The sequence below is a fragment of the Oncorhynchus keta genome, chromosome 13 (genome assembly GCF_023373465.1).
Source record: "Oncorhynchus keta strain PuntledgeMale-10-30-2019 chromosome 13, Oket_V2, whole genome shotgun sequence".
Classification (NCBI taxonomy): domain Eukaryota; kingdom Metazoa; phylum Chordata; class Actinopteri; order Salmoniformes; family Salmonidae; genus Oncorhynchus; species Oncorhynchus keta.
The window spans coordinates 46,293,537-46,318,748 of NC_068433.1; the positions used below are offsets into that span (position 1 = coordinate 46,293,537).

At 43.1% G+C, this 25,212-nt stretch overlaps 3 protein-coding genes and 1 long non-coding RNA gene across 5 annotated transcripts; 1 reads left to right on the forward strand and 3 right to left on the reverse strand.

Moving 5' to 3' along the window:
- Positions 1–3,910: 3,910 nt before the first annotated feature.
- LOC127906817 (uncharacterized) lies at positions 3,911–5,581 on the forward strand. 2 transcript variants are annotated; one of them, XR_008062931.1, is made up of 3 exons: positions 3,911–5,258; positions 5,334–5,383; positions 5,434–5,581. It is a non-coding gene; the product is annotated as an uncharacterized LOC127906817 (long non-coding RNA). The 2 variants fall into 2 exon arrangements; XR_008062932.1 differs by having other exon boundaries at positions 3,911–5,233.
- A 521-nt stretch (positions 5,582–6,102) lies between these two features.
- On the reverse strand, positions 6,103–8,538 carry LOC118392428 (ankyrin repeat and SOCS box protein 13-like). Its single transcript, XM_035784413.2, is given in 6 exon segments — positions 6,103–6,671; positions 6,821–6,955; positions 7,025–7,113; positions 7,639–7,724; positions 7,937–8,124; positions 8,411–8,538. Coding segments are annotated over 6 exon segments (798 nt in total). The 5' UTR covers positions 8,463–8,538; the 3' UTR covers positions 6,103–6,423.
- Positions 8,539–8,591: 53 nt separating this feature from the next.
- LOC118392427 (ankyrin repeat and SOCS box protein 13-like) lies at positions 8,592–12,426 on the reverse strand. The gene is made up of 6 exons (XM_035784412.2): positions 12,284–12,426; positions 11,888–12,075; positions 9,976–10,132; positions 9,510–9,644; positions 9,098–9,289; positions 8,592–9,006 (listed from the first exon to the last, which is right to left on the reverse strand). The coding sequence occupies exons 1-6, from the start codon at positions 12,342–12,344 to the stop codon at positions 8,873–8,875; spliced, it is 867 nt and encodes a 288-aa protein (XP_035640305.1). The 5' UTR covers positions 12,345–12,426; the 3' UTR covers positions 8,592–8,872.
- Positions 12,376–24,380, reverse strand: LOC118392426 (rab GDP dissociation inhibitor beta-like). Its single transcript, XM_035784411.2, has 11 exons — positions 24,205–24,380; positions 17,460–17,567; positions 17,073–17,172; positions 16,558–16,692; positions 16,091–16,289; positions 15,630–15,761; positions 15,243–15,342; positions 14,972–15,143; positions 14,438–14,582; positions 14,297–14,351; positions 12,376–14,172 (listed from the first exon to the last, which is right to left on the reverse strand). Exons 1-11 carry the CDS (start codon positions 24,247–24,249, stop codon positions 14,017–14,019), a joined length of 1,347 nt encoding a protein of 448 aa, XP_035640304.1. The 5' UTR covers positions 24,250–24,380; the 3' UTR covers positions 12,376–14,016.
- Between the last annotated feature and the right edge of the window lie 832 nt (positions 24,381–25,212).

A 25,212-nucleotide genomic window follows, 5' to 3' on the forward strand; every position in this document is an offset into this window, starting at 1 on the left:
CAGACAATTCAGGAAAACAGATGTACTCACAGCCTCTTGTCTACTAGTGTTGGAGCAAATGTTTTCCTTTTCTCAGAGACGCAACATGGCCTGATGCTCTGGCAGTGCAGATGCTTTGTAACTTGACGAATGAGCGAGAAGATTGATTGTTGTTAAACAAATTCCTAACCTATGGCACATCCTAGTGGACACTGGACAAAATTATGGCTGGAGATCCATCTTGTTGCTCATTTCAATTTCTGTTCATCATGATATTGGCCTATTCTAACAGTTGACCCAATTTAGATGAATGAATCAAGCTTACCGTAATAACATCCAAAAGGCAGCGAGCATGTCAACAATGTCGTTCATTAACACACAATGTCAGTCTTCCAGTATACAGAGCAACACAGTCATTTATACATACATTTCCGGGGAGGATATATTAATTACAATAGTATTTGACAGATTTAAACAGTAACACAAACATGTATCATAATAAATATATATTTGTAGCATTCTTAATACCCAATACGGATTCACGAATATACTTTATCAAGTGTGGGCAGCATGCTAGATCCATTCAACTTTGATGTTACATTGCTTGATGGATAAAATAACCTCTGTTGGCTGCACAGCACCAAATACCTGATGTTTGAAATCCCTGTGCAGATACCTTTGACTGGTTTTGCCTTATCTGAACAGCCAGAGAAAGTGCCTTTGAAACAGGTGTCTCATTCCTTTAAAGGCTGATCCAAAATTCCCAAATTGCACTTTTTATTTGTTCAAATATGTTTTATAACTGGACATTCTTCTCATGCCTGTTGTCATCTCCTCCGTCTGCTTCATCTTAATGTTAAGACGGAGAAAAATGCTTTCAAACCATCATCTACATGGTCAGCCTATTTTAAGACTTAGCAGAAGCAGATCCCTTCTGGACCGGGTCCAGTTATTTTAACAAGCTTTATTTTTTAAAGAGGGTATTTATATTCATTACTTCGTGTGAACAGGGAGGGCTCCAGCTATTTCTGCTCCTGAGCTTATTTATGGATGTGTTCTGGATGGTTGTTTCCACAGAAAACAGTTCCAAATAGGTTCCTGTTGTGGTAGAATAAAATAAAAGCTCTCGAATGCCGCAAGCGATGATCTAGCAACCTTAACACTTGACACACATGTCGTTTACTCAATAGACCAGCAGACATGCTGTCTCGGCACAGATTTGGAAGGGAGGTTAAATGAGGGGGGCTGTTAGATCTTATTGATGCTACTGACTTAAACGGATCAGCGTTCCGTCAACGGGACAGTTGTAAACCATGCAGCGCGTTGTCAAGATCGCAGATTTTAGTGAAACAACAAATGTCGGTACATATAAGTGTCTTGTATTGGCTGAAAGCTTAAATTCTTGTTAATATAACTGCACTGTCCAATTTACAGAAGCTACTTCGAAAAAATGCCATGCTATTGTTTGAGGAGAGCTCCTAACAACAAAACACTTTTTTCTTCGCGATAGGTTTGATAAATTCACATCTGAAGGTGAACTGTGAACTAACAATCTGAAATCTTGCACTGATTGGATGATAAATCAGTGCAAGATTTCAGATTGTTAGTTCACAGAGAGCAACGCCTTCATGGCACGCCGATGACGCGGGCGGCCATCACTTGAACGACTGTATATTTGTCAAATAAGCACCAATCGGGGTCAAACAAAGCTAGTTAGATAGCCAATGAGCTGGGCTTTATGGGAGCCATGTATATGTTGTAAAATGTAGCTACTAAACTAATACGACAGCATGCCTTTTCATTTTGGACAACAATTATAAGGATATTCAGAGTTATCAAGTTATGAAAACTGGTTGTTTTGCAAATGTTGAACTTATCATATGGCTACTAATACTTGGAAAGCTAAATCAAAGTCCAAGTATACAGATTTGACGATATTCTTGCTGAAAAATGGAATATGAATGCGAATGTCTCCTTCACGATTTGCCCAAATGTACCTAGGGACTTCACACTAAAAGTCTTGTTGTTCACAAATTTTTCAAGTAATCCATCTGAAACTTTGCACATACACTGCTGCCATCTTGTGGACACCACCGGAATTACAACCAGAGTGATGGCTATAACTACGACCTTTCTCTTGCATTTCAAAGATGGTGGTAGAAAAAGAGAGGTTGTTTTTTTCTTTATATTTTCTTCTACCAGATCTATTGTGTTATATTCTCCTACATTCAATTCACATTTCCACAAACTTCAAAGTGTTTCCTTTCATATGGTACCAAGAATATGCATATCCTTGCTTCAGGGCCTGAGCTACAGGCAGTTAGATTTGGGTATGTCATTTAGGCGAAAATTGAAAAAAAGGGGGCTATCCCTAAGAAGTTGCTTTTCGAGTGCATATTTTGCTTTTCGAGTGCATTCAAAAACTTGACAGTTCACAAAACGGGTTAAACAGATGCATTATCTGAGAGGATAGTCACTTCCGCTGGACTTTAAGCGTTTTTTTTTCCAACATAATTTGTCAACATATTGTGACGTGGAATCTATATGGAAAACACGTTCATTTTTGGTTGAGATGGAGATGTGAATCCAACATAGCAATAATTAATTTGTAGACAAACTGGAATTAAAGCCAGACTAAGTCAGTGGCTCAGATGGAACTATCCGAAATGAAGATAAATCTCCTTTAAAATGTTGATATTTGGTTGCGTTGTCAACAAAACACAATTCAATATTACTTTTGTAACACAGTAAAACGCCTTAAATTTAGACTATCTTAAAAAAAACGAATGTAACATTTAAACTTGAAAAGTGAGTAACACATCCATGACCACATTTTGAGGTTACTGTAATCATATAAAGCGTGTATGTGCAAAAAAAGCGTACTGTGGAGATCTTCACAACTTCTGTAATAATCTGCACAGAGTCTCAAATGGCATTGATCTCTTGCACCCGTGTAGTTTTGCTGTAATCTCAACTGCCATCCAGGTTATATGGTCCTGCTATTAGATTAAGCACAGTGATTTATCAATAGCTGACATTGTATTCCCATTTGAGCTTTGTTGTGCTTTAAAAATGTTGAAAGCGCAGCGATAAACATTTGGGAGACAACTTTTTTCTATTGGAATTGAGTGGGTTAATATAGGTTGTAATCTCATTGATTAACATCTCAACCAAATATTACACACACTGAAATGAGGTCGTGTGGCCAGTGGGGAAAGATTAAATAGGTCATAATATTTTAGAAACACACTTTGTGATTAATGCACGTTGCCTTACATAGACATCATGTTGATAAGACATATTCCTCTGTTCCCATTATTAAGACGGGTTATGTCAAATAATAACAGTATCAATACAGTGACCAGAGACATCGTGCAACTCTGAGGAATCCACACACACTCATCACACACCCCAAAAACAGACACCGTATTCAGGCCTGGGCCGTCTCAGCCATAGCGGATGCAACAGATCAGAGGCACCAACAGTGAAAAAACAGGATCGTTTCCCATGGTGTTTCTCTGCTGCCTGGATTCCACGTCCGCCTCAAACACGTCCAGTTGTCAGGTGTGGTTTCCGTTCCGATGTCAGGGAGGAATCTGGGATACACATTGACATCTGGAGAGTGTCAACGGGAACGCCGCTCATCCTCCTGCTGCAACACCGTTTCTCATCCCTGAGGATGTACCGGAGATCTGGGATGTGTTGCTGCCGCGTCGTCATGGCGTCTAAAATGCTGGTGTAGTGTCCACAGACGGTGTTGCAGAGTGGACAGGATCAGCTGCCAAAATCACTTCCTCTCCTCCATTTATTCTCTCCTCTCCCTTGTTTTCTATGAGGGCCTCCATTTGTCTTTTATGTAGGTTTACAAGATATGGGAGTTCAAGGAAGAAACTGTATGTAAAAAGTCCCCATTAAAACCTCCTTATGCTCCTGTTCTTTAAATATGTATCTAATGTGATGATAGGGCACACATTCTGAAGACATCAAAGAGAAAAGTGCTCCGCTTAAAAATACTGTTTGTTTGGAAACCTGTGCTTTGCTGTATGCATATTATTTTTATGCATCTAATCTAGTGGCATCTAAGGTTCAGACTGTAGCATTTTGATGATTGTGATGTTTATTTGTATTTTTTAAAGGTTTCAGTCTCTGAGCTTCCTTCCTTCACCTTAGTAAGATAATGGTATCAGGGTCAGCGGTAACATAGGAAGTGAATGATTTGCTTTGGTATGTCCAGTTGAACTACGACCTCCAGAGCTCTGCTACCCAGCATCGCCCTCAGGGTCACTCTGCTCAGCTGCTGCAGACTCAATGGAGTACCTACAGGCAGACAACCACAAAGGTTTATGGGAGATTTAGTCTATCCACAACACTGGGATAGTATTCAAGAGTCAATACACAGTCAGAGATATATGTCCCATTTAGTATATTTAAAGACTGGAGCTTTTGAGCAGGGATATTATGTTGATGTTTGCTTGCATAACCCAACAATAGGACTCAATAAAACATGAGTTGAGCAAATTTTTTAAAATGTATGTCACAATGTCCTTACACTTCATGAAATAAAGTTTTTATTTTTCCTTACAAGAGGTGTCTATGTCTGATGCCTAGGATACTGTTGCTGTGTGGCTTCTCGCACAGACCTGGTCTCACATTCCACGAGTGGCTCTGTGGCAGAGGAATCTGTCTGGGTCTCATCGTCAGTTACTGACCCGTAACTAAACTGAATGTTATAGTACTAATTGATCAGCTTCAGGGAACATGAGTAGGATAGACATTAACTTGAGGGACAGGACAGATGGACTTAGTCTATGTTCAAAATACTGGAGAAATATCTTTCTGACTTAAGACTGAGTATTGTTAGGGGTTAAAGTAAGCTGGTGTGGTCTGGTATTGCATCCTAAAAAGATAAACATGCTCCTGTAAATAGATATTTATCATAACCACATGTCAGCCACATGAAAAATGGACTTGAAATTGGGTGGCATATTATAGACGCTCCAAAATGTGGCGTAGTTCGAGGAGAACACTGATATTTTTCCAAGGCAGAGATGACTGGCAAAGACTGGCGCGCGCGGACAAGTAGACGCATCAATTCAGGCTACAAGTAGACACATCAATTCAGGCTACAAGTAGACACATCAATTCAGGCTACAAGTAGACGCATCAATTCAGGCTACAAGTAGACGCATCAATTCAGGCTACAAGTAGACACATCAATTCAGGCTACAGGTAGACACATCAATTCAGGCTACAAGTAGACACATCAATTCAGGCTACAAGTAGACACATCAATTCAGGCTACAAGTAGACGCATCAATTCAGGCTACAAGTAGACACATCAATTCAGGCTACAGGTAGACACATCAATTCAGGCTACAAGTAGACACATCAATTCAGGCTACAGGTAGACACATCAATTCAGGCTACAAGTAGACACATCAATTCAGGCAACAGGTAGACACATCAATTCAGGCTACAAGTAGACACATCAATTCAGGCTACAGGTAGACACATCAATTCAGGCTACAAGTAGACACATCAATTCAGGCTACAGGTAGACACATCAATTCAGGCTACAAGTAGACACATCAATTCAGGCTACAGGTAGACACATCAATTCAGGCTACAAGTAGACACATCAATTCAGGCTACAGGTAGACACATCAATTCAGGCTACAAGTAGACACATCAATTCAGGCTACAGGTAGACACATCAATTCAGGCTACAAGTAGACACATCAATTCAGGCTACAAGTAGACACATCAATTCAGGCTACAGGTAGACACATCAATTCAGGCTACATGTAGACACATCAATTCAGGCTACATGTAGACACATCAATTCAGGCTACAAGTAGACACATCAATTCAGGCTACAAGTATACACATCAATGCAGGCTACAAGTAGACACATCAATTCAGGCTACAAGTGTAGGAAGAATGACAATCGCAGAACGTCATTAGACTTTCTGGTGTTTTAACAGGTGTTTCTTTCCATTCATCAAATGCTTGGGGCAGAGCACTGTTTGGCTGTTGGAATTCATTTGTGAGTGGACAAACATGCACGTGTAGCCTACATGATGAAAACATCATGACTGGTTGTGTTCATGCCACATTCAGTTAAATGACAAATCGTTATTACTAGAACCACAGAGATCCTATTCAATTAATATGGATTCTACTTTGTCATTCTATAATTAGGCCCATAAAAAACAGGAAGAAATTAAATCTACCTTGACCTGAGTATTGTGTACCAATTAAGAAGTGTTCAAACAGCTGTTTTTGATGGGTTCAACATCATAAAGTTCTTATTTTTTTATACATTTCTTTTACTTTTCCACTACCTGTAACTTTCTGATCCTGATAAATTAGCAATGGGCACCACCTACTGGTGACACTGTGACATTGCTTAGAAATCCACAAAACCATACTGGTACAGCACATCTATTGCTTAAAACTGGTAACTGTGGTATAAAAACCTCTCTCACACTGTGACTTAGTTTCATAAAACTTTAAGCAGAGTGCAGCGGGAGAACCGGATTCGATGGATTCAATGGGCTTCTTATCGTTTTTGTCTTTGGCGTAGATGTTCGCCCCAAATTCCAACAGCATGTCGATCATGTCAACACTCTTCACTTTAGCAGCATGGTGCAGAGCCGTCTTGTGCAGCCGAGCATAATTCACTTTGGCACCTGAGGAAGCAAATGACACACAAAAGAGGTTATTACTAAAGGTGCACTCCAGAGTTGAGAACTCAAACCCAGGGTCTTTATTCATTGTGTTGTTCTTCTTCACAATCAGATAATTAGTTGTTAGAGAGTGTTATTCTCAAAATGCTCACCTGCGTTGAGTAGCGCCTTGACACAGGCCGTGTGGTCGTTGGCACACGCCACGTGCAATGGGGTCCCATAGTACAGGTCATATGCCTCCAGACTGGCACCTTTAGCGATCATGATCTTCACAACGTCAGCATTACCTGGGACACAAGAACAGACTGTCACAAGTTCTCAAACCATCTTGATGCACGCTCATCCTACACACTTACCCCCCATGCAAGCTTCGTGTAGGGGTGAGGTGGTCCAGGAAGAGAGAGTGGGGTTCACATTGGCCCCATGCTACTATTATTCAACCATGCTGGTCATTTATGAACATTTGAACATCTTGGCCACGTTCTGTTATAATCTCCACCCGGCACAGCCAGAAGAGGACTGGCCACCCCACATATGCTCTCTCTAATTCTCTCTTTCTTTCTCTCTCTCGGAGGACCTGAGCCCTAGGACCGTGCCCCAGGACTACCTGACATGATGGCTCCTTGCTGTCCCCAGTCCACCTGACTGTGCTGCTGCTCCAGTTTCAACTGTTCTGCCTTATTATTATTCGACCATGCTGGTCATTTATGAACATTTGAACATCTTGGTCATGTTCTGTTATAATCTCTACCCGGCACAGCCAGAAGAGGACTGGCCACCCCACATAGCCCGGTTCCTCTCTAGGTTTCTTCCTAGGTTTTGGCCTTTCTAGGGAGTTTTTCCTAGCCACCGTGCTTTTACACCTGCATTGTTTGCTGTTTGGGGTTTTAGGCTGGGTTTCTGTACAGCACTTTGAGATATCAGCTGATGTACGAAGGGCTATATAAATAAATTTGATTTGATTTGATGCTCCAGCAGCATCCTCACACAGTCAAAGCTCCCAACCGAGCAGGCCTCACACAGAGGGGTGCTACCGTCCGTGTTACGGGCATCCACCTACAAGACAACACAGCCATCATATGTCCTAATTAACTATAAAGAACACATTACTTTCTCTTGATCTTTAACCTGTGTTGAATCTGGGTCCCACCCTTCTATATCTATGACTATATATATCCTTTATTATTTTAATTATTCTATGGCGAACCTCCCTCATTTATTGCCGATATTTCTCTTATCTCTCTCCCTCAACTTAGTGACAGTCTCACCTGTGCTCCAGCATCCAGTAGCAGCCTGACACACTGGGTCTGCCCCCTTTCACATGCCTCATGGAGGGGGGTGATAGAGTCCACAGCCACTATGTTGACAGAGGCTCTGCTCTGGATGAGTTGCTGCAGCTGGGCAGCATGTCCCTCGGAGGCCGCCTCGTGCACCTCGGTCCTCTCTGACCAGCAGCCTGGGGTAAAGCCACACAGTCATCAGCCAGAGAGCAAACAACAAGAGAATACCTATTGCTACATAATCAACCGGCGCGAGGTGAGTGCATGCTAGACCATCTCTGGTTGACATCACATTTTGCCATCGTAAACCTTTACTTGACAATCTATATGGACTAAAACACAACATGGCACATATGTAGCTGATTTACGTTGCTGTTATATCATGAACACATGCTTGCTAGCTATGACATGCAGTAACCAAATGGATGCTAGCATACAAAACCGAAATACTTTCATACGCACCTATGTCTCCAAAGAAATACGGTCTGGCAGTTTCAACCTCCATCATCCACATTTGTGCTGTGTTTACATGCGGCACTGACACATCACGTGACTGGTTTTGACATGACCTTTGATGAATTTGAGAGCATGCTGGGAGTTGTAGTAGAAATGTTTTGTCAAAATGTTCTTATTAATGCAAAAGTAGAGGACTGACATTGTTTGGCTTTATTTTCCCTAACCATGCTAAAACAAGCTTTCATCTCTATAGAATATTAGAACAATTGCAGCAGGCCTTCTTGAAATGTATTTTACAATGTGTTACTGCTTATAACACTGTAATAAATCACATCAATGTGTATGTGTGTCCCACAGTAAACAAAACATATGAAGATGATGAGATGTGTCCCAGTTTAGTATTCAAGCATTCTCCTTTTTCTGATATTCCTTTGGGAATCCATCCATGAGTCAGTTCATAAGGCAGCATCAACACCCCTCACAGAGAATGTAGCTGATGGTACGTTGAGATATGTCCAGTTGACCTACGACCTCCAGAGCTCTGGTACCCAGCAACGTCCTCAGAGTCACTCTGCTAAGTTGCTGCAGACTCAGAGGAGTACCTAGAGATAATCAGACAGCCACAATGACTAACAAAAGTCACATAAGGGATGGAGAATCACAAATGGAAAATATTATTGCCTCTAGACTTACTTTCATAATACTGTAAGCATTGTTCAGTGGGAGAGCCAGGCTTGGTGTAGTCTATGGGCTTTTTGTTGTCATTGTCTGTGACATACACGTTGCCTCCAAAGTCCACCAGTAACTCAATCATGTCCACCATCTCTACTCTGGCAGCATGGTGGAGAGCCGTCTCATGGAACTTAGCTGCATTCACCTTGGCACCTGAACAGAAAACACATTCTGTTTACAGTCGATGCTTACATTTCCTCAGGAAAATGTGGCTTTGTGGCAGATTTGTGAATGAAATTCCACAGTGTCCGTCCAGCATAGCAAATACTTGTATGTAAAACATATTCATAAACACTGTATAGTCATACAGAGCCATTGATATGAATACAGCAGTCGCCTGAGACAATGTTTTCCTCTTTGTTCCCATCCTCACCTGCTTTGAGCAGCACCCTGGCACAGTCCACATGTTCCTTGGCACAGGCAGCATGTAGCGGGGTACCGAACTGGAGATCAAAGGCCTCTAGCAAGGCTCCATGCGCTATCACTAGCCTCGCTATATCTGCATTACCTACAGTATAGACAGATACGAAACGGTTTCATTAGATATGAAGTACTTACACATATCTATACACTTACGATGCATCCTCCTCACACCCAGTGCTGCACCTTATCTCCTTACCTCTTCCTCCAGTCCTCTTCCCTCTCCTTCTGCTTAAAACCTATTCCACCAGTCTCTTACCTCTCCTTGTCCTGCTTAACACCTATTCCACCAGTCTCTTCCCTCCTATCCTGGTCAGTCTTTCCTCACTTGTCCTGTTCTTTCCCTCCTCCAGTCCACCTGACCCTGCCTTATCACCATTTCCCCAGTCATATACCCCCTCATCATTCCCCAATCTTACCCTTTATACAGGCCTCATGCAGAGGAGAGGCAGTGAGTGCTGTGAGGGAGGGGTTGACTTTGGCTCCATGTTCCAGCAGCATCTTTGCACACTCCAGGCTCCCCGCAGCACAGGCGTTACAGAGAGGAGTGCTGCCATGGATGGTCCTCACGTCCACCTGGGGGAGAGGGGGTAAAGAGGAAGGGATGGAGAGATAGAGTGAGAGGGACCACTACTGCTACACATGCTGTATGTGTATTGGTGCATCCTTCTACCTAATATGAAATGTGTCATTATCTGTCTACAGCTCTATATACACTGCTCAAAAAAATAAAGGGAACACTTAAACAACACAATGTAACTCAAATTCAATCACACTTCTGTGAAATCAAACTTTCCACTTAGGAAGCAACACTGATTGACAATAAATGTCACATGCTGTTGTGCAAATGGAATAGACAACAGGTGGAAATTATAGGCAATTAGCAAGATACCCCCAATAAAGGAGTGGTTCTACAGGTGGTGACCACAGACCACTTCTCAGTTCCTATGCTTCCTGGCTGATGTTTTGGTCACTTTTGAATGCTGGCGGTGCTTTCACTCTAGTGGTAGCATGAGACGGAGTCTACAACCCACATAAGTGGCTCAGGTAGTGCAGCTCATCCAGGATGGCACATCAATGCGAGCTGTGGCAAGAAGGTTTGCTGTGTCTGTCAGCATAGTATCCAGAGCATGGAGGCTCTACCAGGAGACAGGCCAGTACATCAGGAGACGTGGAGGAGCCGTAGGAGGGCAACAACCCAGCAGCAGGACCGCTACCTCCGCCTTTGTGCAAGGAGGAGCAGGAGGAGCACTGCCAGAGCCCTGCTAAATGACCTCCAGCAGGCCACAAATGTGCATTTGTTTGCTCAAACGGTCAGAAACAGACTCCATGAGGGTGGTAATGAGGGCCCGACGTCCACAGGTGGGGGTTGTGCTTACAGCCCAACACCGTGCAGGACGTTTGGCATTTGCCAGAGAACACCAAGATTGGCAAATTCGCCACTGGCGCCCTGTGCTCTTCACAGATGAAAGCAGGTTCACACTGAGCACATGTGACAGACGTGACAGAGTCTGGAGACGCCGTGGAGAACGTTCTGCTGCCTGCAACATCCTCCAGCATGACCAGTTTGGCGGTGGGTCAGTCATGGTGTGGGGTGGCATTTCTTTGGGGGGCCGCACAGCCCTCCATATGCTCGCCAGAGGTAGCCTGACTGTCAGTAGGTACCGAGATGAGATCCTCAGACCCCTTGTGAGACCATATGCTGGTGCGGTTCGCCCTGGGTTCCTAATGCAAGACAATGCTCGACCTCATGTGGCTGGAGTGTGTCAGCAGTTCCTGCAAGAGGAAGGCATTGATACTATGGACTGGCCCGCCCGTTCCCCAGACCTGAATCCAATTGAGCACATCTGGGACATCATGTCTCGCTCCATCCACTACAGACTGTCCAGGAGTTGGCGGATGCTTTAGTCCAGGTCTGGGAGATCCCTCAGGAGACCATCCACCACCTCATCAGGAGCATGCCCAGGCGTTGTCGGGAGGTCATATAGGCACGTGGAGGCCACACATTTACATTTACATTTAAGTCATTTAGCAGACGCACTACTTAGCCTCATTTTGACTTGTTTTAAGGACAGTACATCAAAGTTGGATCAGCCTGTAGTGTGGTTTTCCACTTTAATTTAGAGTGTGACTCCAAATCCAGACCTCCATGTGTTGTTAAATTTGATTTCCATTTATCATTTTTGTGTGATTTTGTTGTCAGCACATTCAACTATGTAAAGAAAAAAGTATTTAATAAGAATATTTCATTCATTCAGATCTAGGATGTGTTATTTTAGTGTTCCCTTTATTTTTTGAGCAGTGTATTTAGCCCTACTGTAGCTGCCTCACCTGAGCCCCTGCATCTAGTAGCAGTCGAACACAGTTTGGATGTCCCTGGATGCAGGCATCATGGAGCGGGGTGATATTGTCTACTGTCACCATGTTTACAGATGCTCCACCCTCAATCAGCTGTTTCACTTGAAGGGCCCTGCCTAAGGACGCGGCCTCATGCAACGCGGTTCGGTCTGCCCAAAACCCTAGTAAGAAAGGGAGAGGCTCCGGCTCAAACACGACCTGCTGCGTATTTACGCATTGGTCGCGTAATTATTCGTTAATCCAAAAAACATTGTTGGGCAGTGAATAAAAGCAAACATATTTACATTCACCACCTTTCCGTCCATAATTGGAATGTATGTAGTTCAGATTGAAAAGTTGATAGCCAGTTTGCCCAAATCGAACACTCACCAATATCTCCAAAGTTCGAACGCCGTGCCGCTGTCATTTCCATTATTGCAGGATTTTCCATTGGGAAATATTAGCGTGACAGATAAACAAAATCAACATGAGTGCACTGTGTTTATTTTTGTTGAAACAGCGTCCATGTGACTATATTTATGACAGGGAAGCAGCAGAGACTTCTGGGAGTTGGAGTTCTAAGTGTGAGGATGACTTTACGTATTTGCTCACCATGTTATAAGAGCTTTTTGATTTTGTAGACATGCCGTGTTAACTGTGCATTTTACCATTACACTAACGGTTACAAATAGGTTGCCATATTAATATCAATCAGCCAACACAGAAATTCAGCAAATCCAGAGTAATGTTTGCACTTCATTAAAGGATGGTCTTTGTCAAACGAATCAGACTGTTATTGTCTGTTTTTAGTCCTGCATCAATGAATAACAAACGGTCCTCTTCAGTGCAGAGTTCATAAATGCTCCAGCAGACAGTTTGGGTTGATGATATCTTAAAATAGTATGAAAGAGTTAGTTTCAAAGGCAAAGCTCCCAATACTGAAATGACCACAAAAGCACATCAGACAGCAATACTCCAATTCACTACTGAATAAGAACAAATACTTTTTTTACCCCACAAGTAAATTTTTACTTTGCAGTACAGAAATCATTTGAGCACCATCTTTTTGTATTATTATATATTTTTTACATTGATGACATTTAAACAGGGCCCTTGTCATATCAATACTGCCATAGTAGACATTTGGTCATTTTAAAGCAATTAGTCAACTTCACCACAAATGCCCAACCTGCTTCAGTCTGCTCAGGTCTGTTCATTTTTAATAGAATACTTTTCTTTCCTAAGACATTATGGTTTCTCAAGTTGCAAACAGGTCCAGGTAGTTTGCCTTCTTGCTGGACTATACTTGCTCGTTCAGTGGCTTGGCCTAGGTACAGTAAGATGCCTTGCCCGGGGCTGGCTACTAGAGGCTGGAAATGAGCCACTAGGACAAGGAGGCTGATAAATGAAAACAAAAAAAACAACAACACCCCCCAATCACAATCGATGGAGTATTTATATTAGCTGGTCATGGAAACAATTAAAAGCTTCCTCTCTCACACATGGTTATCGGTGGTCAAATGAAGCTTTGCTGGCCAAACCCTTTTTTGGTTATGGCCTATAGGAATAGTGCTTCATTATAAATGGAACAAGCCAAGCCACTCACTTACCTCCCTCACAACAAAAACACCTGACAAGAAAAATACAACTGATCTGATCACATTTCATGATTCATTTCCCCAATACACTTATGTTTTTACATGTTTGCATTATTTAGTTTTTAGTTTTTGGACAAAATACATTTGACCCTCCCACACTGTGGTACTGTTTTCTTTTGATTGATCAAGTGATTTGGCATCTGTGGACTAAACGCCCTCATCCAGGAGAGAAAATCATCAGTTACATTATGAAAAAGAACGTAGGGCGTATGTATACCAATGTTCAGTGCAACAGCTCTCTGAAAGTGATTATAAAAAGCATAACTCCCACCTGGCCCCCTTTTCCAGCGATGCTATATTATAACTTTTTATATAATGTGAACTTCCATAACGGGCAAAACATACACTTGGATCATCAGCCAGCCCATTTATCTATATTTGTATGGTTTTCCTTATTTTTGAAAGATTTCAGTGGTCGGCAGCAAACATCTGATATTCACGAGTGTTGCAGACTCTCTTGTTTCTCTACTGGTCAGCTGCGTCACCGAAGATGTCATTCTTCTTGCGCTCCATCTCTGCAAAGTCAAATTCTATACCCGTCATCCTCTTGTAGATATCCTTGATGTCGTCGCAGGTGGTCTCAAAGTGGGTGGTAGCATCGTAGGTACGGGACATGAAGATCTACGCCAACAATAAGAAAACAATTGATGGTTAAACACAGGCAAACAAGAATTGTATTTTTGTTAACACAAGGTCACTGGATTTGACTGGGTTAAGAAGAGACAAACAGAAGTAATGGACCCACCTGGCTTTCAGCACCCATGTCAGTTGGTGCGTACTGGTCACTGATGCTCACAAACCTGCAGAGAGAAATGACAAAGTCAACATGACCGTAGCAAAGACTAGTGGGAGACATCCAACAACAGTTTAGTGATGAGGCTCGTACTTCTGCTCGACAGGCTCCAGCAGGTCCATGGCTGGTTTGACCTCCATCTCAGGGTTGTCCGTCTCCACTGTGGTGCTGACGATGGCCACATACTTCCCCTGTGCTGCCACATTATGAGTATAGGAGATCATGCACACGTAGATATCTGCAAAAAAAAAAAAAAGAGATCAGCAAATTCAATGTTTCACTCCTTGTCAGAGTTGGGTGCGATTTGGGGCAGTGATATGGTTACGTCCATACCACCCTTCAAATATTAATTTGATTCACCATCTCACCCTCAGCGGGGTCAGGGAAAACAGTTTTCAGGGACACAGTATCGTTAACCTAGCTTCCTTTTCCCCTTAAAATCAGATGTGAGGATCCCCCCTCAGGCATTTCTTCTACATGATGTTAGAATCATCTTAGTCTTAAGTAGAGTACTTCAAGACTTTTGGGTAGTGGAGTGTGAAGATAGTCTCATGTTCAATATATAAATCTCATGCATTGTTTCCATAGGGGCCTTGCGTGGTGACCACTTCCTGCAGCAGGGCTCACCGTGCTTCCTGTTGACCTGGTTCTGGGGGATGATGATCTGGCAGGAGTTTGCGTCGCTGGTGTTCTTGATGGGGTGGCTCATGATGCAGATGACCCGGATCACCTGACCGACCTTGGTGCTGCGGTCCATTAGATAGCTGGGATCGCAGATCAGCTGCTTACAGCGGGCGATCTGGGGGGTTAAATATTAGCCTTAAGATTACACATGCCTTCCTCTAGTCCTCAGAGTACGGCCTCTATATAAGCCGGGGAGAAATAACATGATTCTTACCTCTCCCTCAGACTTGACTCCCACTACTTTTCCATCCTCCATGACGATCTCCTCAATGGGCTTGTTCAGCATGTAGGTTCCTCCATAGATAGCACTCAGTCTACAGGAAGGAGATAGGGAACGAGAGGGAGAGATTTTAACTAGAAGCACACGGTTCAGAATTCTATTGTATACTTTCAAGAAATAGCACACTTTGAAAAGACCCATCTAAATTCAAACAGTCCGACAGAAAAACAAGAATAACCATTGGGCATTCTGCTGAACATTGTATTTGGATTCAAATGAGTCAAATCTTAATTTGCATAGTGAAATTCAACAAGCCAAAACACATAAAACAAAGGCAGCAAGCCTGAAAATGATAGAGGTCAGAGTTGAGGTGAGCCTTACCTGGCGAACCCTTGGGGCAGCTCCCCCAGGCCGTAGAGGGGGTAGAGGTACGGACTCTTGCCATATCTGGCGAGAGACTCACTGTACAGCTTGATCCTGTTTAGCGAGTCCATGCAAGGCAGGTCCAGGTACCTGAGAGAGGGGGGAGAGACAAGTATGAATACAGTGCTTTCTTTGAATATATAACCAAGTTTCTTGAAAGACCGGAAAATAGAATGACCATCCTTGACACCCTGTGCTTGTGAGGATACCATGTCATCTAAACGGTATATCATAACGGTCACATTCCAGGTCAGCTTTTACACAGTCTCAGAATATTGCTATATCCTGAAATCTGATAATCAACGTAGTGCAACTGCAAATAGGATGACCTGGAACTCTTCATGCTTTTTAGTTGACCCAAAAATGACCGAACACCTTCCATCTCTGGCTCGGCCAATAAGAAGATGCAGGTGACTCACTCGTCTGTCCGGTAGAGGGCGAGGGAGTGTCCTGTGAAGTCGATGACGTCCTGGCCCAGGTCAAACTTCTTGAACACGTCCCTCATCGTCGTCTTGTTGGGGTCCACGCCCTCCATGGTCTTGGGGTCGTTTTCGTCAAAGTTGGCCACGAAAACCAGGAACTTTCTGAAGCGCCGTTTTTCAAACAGCCCCATCAGACCTGTAAGGGAGAGAGTTGTGCTATTCAGGGGTAGCTAATTATCTACATGATTGAGAGCTGAAAAGCAAGACAATGTAGAACCAGGAAGAGGTCATTTGTGAGGAGCTGGGATGACAGTAAGACATTTTGACGTATGACTGCTGTAAGCCGGATGGGTATTAGACTTGATTAAAAGTTAACTCTGCATACAGTAAACCTGAGCTTATCGGACATCAAAACTACGAAACCCAACCTCCTCTATTTCCCATAGTCCCCCTGTACCACTCACTCGATGCCAGGGCCTCGGTCTCGGTGGAGGGCACTTTGTAGATGCTGCCCTTCTTGTAGACGAAGCTGCCTTCAATCACCTTGAAATCCAGGTAGCGCGTCACCTGTGTGATCAGCAGCATGCGGACCAACTGACCTGCACAGGTGAGACAGACAAATCAGTGTTACCTTTCCCAGGCAGGTTAGGAGAATACAGTTCAATCCAATTCAAATCACTTTTACATATACAGCTTCATTCATCTTCAAATTGAAAGTGCTCTCTGTTGCCTCATCCTGTCAATCACATCCAATCATTGCTAGGCAACAGGATCAGTCGCACAGTCAAATACGGCCACGACACAACTACTGAATATTCCAGAATCACATTTTAGGTATTCATCCCTTCTTTGCCGCTGAGACCAAGGATGAATTGTTATATCTAAGGTCCTGAGTTTTCCCTGGTCTTGTGACATGGTCAGGAAAACTCCTGGCCCTAGTTAATACAATACATAATAAAAAGTGGTGATTAGTGTATACCGTTGGCCATGAGGAACTTCGGGATGAGGTCCACATTCCAGTCCCGGCCTTTTCCCATGGACTCCGGTGGGGCGCCTGGGAGACTGAAGCGTTTATACAGCTAAAAGAGAGAAAATATTTTGCCATTTTGTTGAAGCAGCAATTAAGCCTAGAGGAATACAACAGAGTGCATATGTCACCCATTTTTAAGGATATTAAGATTATTATGACTAGTTCCTTGTTCTCTTCCTCATGCCTCATTATTCTGATTCATACGGTTACAAACATTGCTAGGAAATGGGTGAGTAGGCATCCTGCCTGTTATCTTGTGTAAGAGAATGGTGCAGTCTTTGTTTACGTCATGTGTGGCCTGTTAAGGTTGGTCTTAGGGGTCAGCGGTTGACTTACATCCTCCAGGGGAGTGATGGAGGCACTCTCTGCCCCGTAGTAGGAGTTCCGGTCCATGTGCAGGACCTTCTTCCCCTTCACCGACATGATCCCTGACAAGATGCATTCCTATTGGACGAGAAACAGGAAGGAGAGGGGTTTGAGCATCAGAAATCACTTACACCTGGATAGTGGCCAAAATCGCACAGGTCAAACATTTGGAATGTTAATTGAATCCTTAATATTGATTTTCATGTTTGAGATTATATTGTTGTATGAATATTGCTCGTATCAGTATTTCCAGATACGATTGTTTCATAATGGCAGACGCAGTCACGGTCTCATTACGGCAGAAAATGCACTAAAAGCCTCAGATTTCAAACAGCCAAGGTTCAACTAGACAAGGAAACACTTGAGGCTTTGTCGCAGAATGTAGTCAAAGTAATGAATGTGGTCCCTGTCTGGTTTGGCCTCGTCTTTTCAAGCTCTGATCTGATAACTGACTGTGTGGCCGGCAACAGTGGACCAGTCCAGCTGCAGGGTCTCTATAATGATAGCTTATGCTAGTGGTCTACCCATGCTTCCCCTCTGCTAGCTGTGTGTGTACTTAAAATTGATTAACACTGATTATATAGTGTAAGCAATCATTTAGCCTAATAAGCAGGAATTCCATAAAAAGATTGATATGACACAACAGACAAACATTAAATCCACTCATGAATCTTCTGGGAGAGTAGACTTAAGGCTGTGACTGAAGATGGCCTCTGGTGTGTGTGCGCGTTTGCCACTTTTGATAAGAGGGCAGTGGAGGAGAGAGGGGCGTGGGTGGGACCAATTCAGTAAGATCTCCAGCCTGGTTAACAGTAGGGAAGGATTCCAGAATCTAGAACGCAGAACTCTATTTAACATTCTCTGTCATTCTGGAGTAGAGGCAGTCTGTAGTGGCAGTGTGACCACAAAATATGGGTTTCAGCAATGACCGCTAAAAGCAGGGAGCTATGCAGAGGGGGGAGTAGGTTTGAGTGTCCAATTCAACTCACGCTCCGTTTAAAAGATGGAATTTAGGCTAGATCAGACGACCAAGCTGCCGATCAGCAGCTTTCTGTTTCTCCCTTTGCAGTACTAGGCTGCAATTCGAGTTCCTCTGTCAAGGCAATAGTTTCCCAAATTGAGTCAAGAATCACGGGCTGCCTGGTACGGCATTTCCGGCCAGCCAGCCAGAGGAAAACGTACGTGGGTGACTGACTCTGGAATTCCCACAGTTTTTCAAAGGCTTTAAGATTACGGCAGCTGGTTTATAGAAGCAGCAAACCACTCTGCATCATGTGGTTCTGTGGACTTTATTCCCCAAAAAGTTCAACTGAAATGCCTCCCGATTCAGAACACTGCTGATAGAGGGATAGCTTCTGCCTACATATTGAATCTGCAATATTTGATCTTACTGTAACAAATCACCCTTGATAAGACCGTTGAATGACGCAGATTGAATATAATGGGGGGAAAAAAGGTGACAGGTTGTGTTTGAGGGAGAGGCATATTTTATAGGCTACATTGTGTTGACAATGACACGACAAGCACAGGACACCACAGCACAGTGTCATGATTCCACACTCCTGGTGTACACTGCTGCCAGGTCCTACAGAATGCCTTATGTCACAGGAAGTGACACTGCACTGGTGTTGCTATTGCTTTAGTTTCCATCTCCCTAGAGTCAGCCCCACTCAGATCAGGAAAACTTAGGACAGGGCTCCTCCGGTGTACAAAAACAGCACCCCGCCCTGCTGTTACCATCATCGCGGGGATACAGTGTCCCTGCCCCATGCTAGCCTTAACCAACCCCTCATCTGGGGCTGGGCAAGTTTAAAGTAAGGACAGTACCATTTCCTCACCACTGCATTTTCAGACCACGGGCCTTAACGTTAGACAAACAGGGACTTTTACTGAGCTAACATTTAAAAAAAAAAAAAAATTTAAAGCACTGACCAGTCAGGTCTCTCAGGGAAAGAAAAATCAATGTCCACTCTCAGAGAGAAGACTTGATGTCACTCAACGTGAGAATAAAGTGACGCAGGACTGCCTGTGCTAAACATCCGCAGCGGAAGCATGTGCTCATCTCACTGACTGGTTCAGGTAATGCCTTTGATGTTCCATCCATAATGACCAAATTAGCATTTTAGTACCAATTATTACCAAGTATTTACAGATGTATTTATTTTGTGGGAAAAGGGAACCATAAAACATGCCTTGAGGATTTCTGATGAGAGAAAAATACCTCAGCAAATGTCTAAGCAGTTCATATTTCCATATTCATTTTGGAAGACAATCAATTTGGTTGCGTGGTGTAAATTGTCCTTGTTTCTCATCACAGTTCTGTAAATCCATTAAATATACATGTAGGGTGGCAGGTAGCCAAGTGGTTAGAGTGTTGGGCCAGTAAGGGGAAAAGTTGCTGTTTTGATTACCCGAGCCCCCAAGGTGAAAAACCTGTTGATGTGTCAAGGCAGTTAAGCCCAATTTGCTCCAGGGGCGCCGTTCTACTATGGTTGACACTGTTAAACGACACATTTCACTATCCGGGGTGTGACAAAACATTTTTACGGTGCTGTAACTTCCTGAATAATATATGGCAGTAAATGGATGCCTCCCAGACACAATTTTGAGTGGCATGGGACTCAGGCAGCCTTGCTGTCTGTAGGCTCTGACATTCTGCTGAGGGAAGCCTAGTCATCACAACCTCAGGCTGAAAGAGAGATCGAAGAGACCAACCCTCAATTCAGGAAGGAAGAGTCAAACAAGCAACAAAACACTTTGAAGTGAGGGGGGAAACGTCACAGTTAATCTTTAACACAGCGGCCCTATAAAAAGCAGGTGGATTTTTATGATGGGACTGACTGAGGCCCACTCTGAAGACGGTAAAGTGTTGGGCGGCTCTCTGAAGTTCAAAAGGCCACAGTGTGTGTCACGCTGGGAACAAGAGTGACTGTGTGCCAGTGCCACCCTGGCTGACATTTCCCCACAACTCCTTCATGTGTGGCTCCAAAAGGTTGGGATCCAATATCTGGACTGCAAGAAGAGTGCAACTAATGTCATTGCACACTCTCAGGATCCACACACATTACTAGAACCATCACATCATCTTCCCTAGCTCTAATTGAATGACGCTCAAGGTTGTTAACTAAATCTAATGCCCCCATGTTTCATCTACTACTGCGGCCCTCTATCCTTTTATCAGGAAAAGGGTTAGCTTGGCCTGGACTCAAATTACATCACATGAATTACATCACATGACAACCAAAAGTATCAAGTGGTGGTGTAAAACAGGGGCTACAATATTGATGACCATGCCCTCCTGACCCTCAGCCTTTTAGTAAGGGGACAGATGGACTGCAAGCTGCAGAGGAAGAATACATACAATAAAAGCATATCCCAGAACAGTCAGTTCTCCTTTCCCCACCATGTCTTTCTCCACCACAAAGAGGAACCACATAGACCACAATCAATGTGAGATGCTTAAATAAATGACAAACAGAACTGGATACTTGTGTTGGGTTATGAGAATATGAAACATACTTATTCAGGTCACTGAGGGAGAGAGGGTAATGTATAATGTTTACATTATGTTAGAATATGTTATTGTTAGCCATCAGGGATCCTATGGGAGGGATCCTCTGGGAGGAGAAGAGACAGTCTGGTACCAGTCACCATGAAAGCTGTGAGTTGGGGAGGAGTGAGCACTTTGGGCCAGAGGTTAGATCAGATGAAGTGAGGAAGAACAGATATCACTAAGGTTCTGGCTAGCAACAGATGCATTGGCTGTTCAGATGTATAGGGGGAGACTTAACATAGGAGAAAGGGTTAAATATCAGTGCTTGTGTGAACATGTTTTTGTCTGTTCAGCGGTTCGATCTTTTGGGAAGAATAAACTCGGTTTAAGCCTTCATAGTGTCAGTCGAGTTCTTACTCTGATAATTAGAACCTAACACTTGCTAGGTTTGACCAGCCTCAGCTGGACCAATGCTCATATCATACCACTCTGTCATAATATATGGCGCCAGTTAGGTCTACGTGATGCCTCAGAGCTCTCGTACAACGGTCTGTCTGGATTTTGCAGAACTTAAACTTACCCTGTTACTCTCAGTTCCTTTGTGAATGAACCACAAGCATCTGCAGTCTAAAACAACACAGGACTCACCAACCCAAAAGCAAACACTCTTAGCCAGACTGCCTACCCCTACCACTGACAAACCAAATGCATTCCTGACTGCCATATCCTGTTGGAGTGGACTACACAGGATTCTGAACGATTTCACAAGATTCCTGGATGGAATATGTTATGTAATTAGTTTTGTAAACATGGAATATGACAGTCAGTGTGACTGACAGCAAAGGAACTAACTGGACCTTTATCAGTGAAAGTATTGCTTTCAAACCTTGGCAATGGATTGTTTCACATGAAACAGTATGATTTTCTCTTCTTGTGTGTGTTCTATTGCTGAACTGTTATTTTTAACAAAACACTCCCCCACGTGAGTCAGACATGCAAGACAGACAGGAAACTGTCAATAGATAATCTGAGTGAGGCCTCAGAGTACAGAAAATACTATCACAAGTCTTTCCTGTCATGCATCAACCGAGTGTTTTACGACTGAGTAAAGCAGTGGCAACAACATATCGGTCATTTTGGTTCTCTCAATGTTGGCTACTTAGCTGGCTAGTGGACACAAAGTAATTAGCTAGTACTGCTGAATCAATTTGAGAAAATAGCTGACACAAATCAGAGTTTCCCAAACTCGGCCCTTGGTGCACATTTGGTTATATGAGGTTTCATGAGATGAAATAAAAGATCCCAGAAATGTTCCATAAAAAGCTTGTCATATTTTGAGCACATCCCTTTTAGTGAGCATTTCTCCTTTCCCAAGATAATCCATTCACCTGACAGGTGTGGCATATCAAGAAGCTGATTAAACAGCATGATCATTACACAGGTGCACCTTGTGTTGGGGACAACAAAAGGCCATTAAAATGTGCAGTTGTCACATATACCTTGAGACATCTGTGGCATTGTGTTGAGGGAGCGTACTATTGGCATGCTGACTGCAGGAATGTCCACCAGAACTGTTGCAAGATCATTTCTCTACCCTAAGCCACCTCCAATGCCATTTTAGAGAATTTGGCAGTACGTCCAACCGGCCACCACAGATCTTCCACATCCGGCTTCTTCACCTGCGGGGTTGTCCAAGACCAGCCACCCGTACAACTGATAAAACTAGGGGTTTGCTCAACCAAAGAATTTCAGCACTAACTGTCAGAATCCATCTCAGGGAAGCTCATCTGCGTGCTCGTTGTCTTGACCTGACTGCAGTTTGGCTTCGGCGGGCAAATGCTCACCTTCGAATGGCTACTGGCACGCTGGAGAAGTGTGCTCTTCACGGATGAATCCCGGTGTCAACTGTAGCGGGCAGACGTCAGACAGCGTGTATGACGTCGTGTGGGTGCGCGGTTTGCTGATGTCAACATTGTGAACAGAGTGTCCCATGATGGCGGTGGGGTTATGGTAGGCAGGCATAAGCTACGGCCTATGAACACTATTTAATTTTATCAATGGCAATTTGAGTGCACAACGATACTGTGACGAGATCCTGAGGCGCATTTTTGTGTCCTTCATCCCCCGCCATCACCTCATGTTTCAGCACAATGCACAGTCGTATTTCGCAAGGATCTGTACACAATTCCTGGAAGCTGAAAATGTCCCAGTTTTTCCATGGCCTGCATACTCGCCAGACATCTCACCCATTGAGCATGTTTGGGATGCTCTGGGTCGATGTGTAGGACATGCTCCAGATGCCGCCAAGATCCAAAAACTTTGCGCAGCCATTGAAGAGAGGGACAACTTTCCACAGGCCACAATTAACATGTGTCACGCTGCATAAGGCAAATGGTGGTCAAACTAACAGATGCATATCTGTGCTCCCGGTCATGTGAAATCAATAGATTAGGGCCTAATTTATTTATTTCAATTGACTGATTTCCTATATGAACTATAACTCAGTAAAATCTTTGAAAATATTGCGTTTATATCTGTTCAGTGTACTAACCAACCCATCATAAGTACACCAGTTAGATTAGCTAACTAGTTACACGTTAGCTAGCTAAACTGATACTCGCGGGGAGAATCTCCTCCCCAAAACCATTGCCTGTTAAAGAGAAATCCAAGCACTCATGAATAAAGCTTCATCCCATGGTGATGGTAACTTTACATAAATTGGTATCCAACTCGAAAATTACACTAGCTTTGTATCACACTCAACATGAGAGCACGGGCACACTTTTTCAAACTAAAAGGACAATACACTAACAAACTGGGACACGTAAGCTGAAACAAAGCTGTCATCAGCTACAGTAGCGAGCCAGCTATCATGCTAACCAATTAGCTACCAATGCCAGCTAGATTTTTCAATTTGATTGATAAACAGCATGCATGAATATGAGACTGAGGCACCACCTTAAAATGACAAACGTATTAGTAGTTACCTAGCTAACTACCGAACGTTAAGTTAATTGAGAAAAATACGTGTGAATGCAAACATTGACAGACGTGATCACTGACAGTAGTTAGCTAGCTAGCTTATTAGGCCCAGCCGATAGTTGAACTACGCTAGCTAGCGGGGTAGCAAAACTCGACTAAGTGGAATTGAAGGAGCATATTCCCTCTGAGCATCGCTAAGATTATTCAAGGAACGAACTGGCATGGTACAATTATTCTCACCGTCAGTCCGGTACCCAGCACGATAACGTCGTATTCTTCATTCATTTTCCCAATAATTTTCTCCTCTTTTCCTGAATAGTGGCCCGAAGAAAATGGAGATCTGCAAAACTGAAGACGAAAGGGGCTGCGGTTCAACGTCAAGCGATTCTGCTTTACTTTAGGGGAGGAGCCTATAGTCTTCTGACAGAAACGAGAACATTTCTCCAATTGCTGGGTATTGATAATGAATCGATTATGTATTTATCAATGGACATTTCCCTTAATATATTTTTCATAAGAATCGTGATTTTATTAATCTTGTAATTTGTAAAAGTCTACTGTAGCTACCGTACTCCACCACCTGCATTTATTTTTGTCGGAATGTCCTCTTTGTGACATTGTCCTTAGCCACATTATACGGAGTATGTATGTTCTCTCCCGTGTGTGTGTGTGCTATGCATAAATCACCTTAGTTCACTAAGTTAGTCTTTCCTGGATGGACTGGATCCAGTCCACGTTGCATCCTCAGTTTGCTTTGGTGAGTCAGTAGGTCAGGTGACAAACCCACACAATCATAACAACATATACTCCCCTAATCCTTTATTTAATCCTTCATATTCCATGCTGCCACGTGGTATTATGTATGACAACATATGCAGTGCCTGCAGAAAATATTCACACTCCTTAACTCTTTACACATTTTGTTGTGTTGCAGCCTGAATTTAAAGTGGATTAAATTTATATGTTTTTGTCACTGGTCTACACACTACCGAACATTTCACTAATTAATCAAAATAAAACAATTAAATGTGTTGAGTCAATAAGTATTCAACCCCTTTGTTATGGCATGTCTAAATTATTTCAGGAATAAAAATGCTCTGAACAAGTCACATAATGAGTTGCAAGGACTCACTCTGTGTGCAATAATATTGTTTAACAAGATTTTTGAATGACTACTTCATCTCTGTCCCTCAGTCAAGCAGTGAATTTCAAACACAGATTCAACCACAAAGACCAGGAATGTTTTCC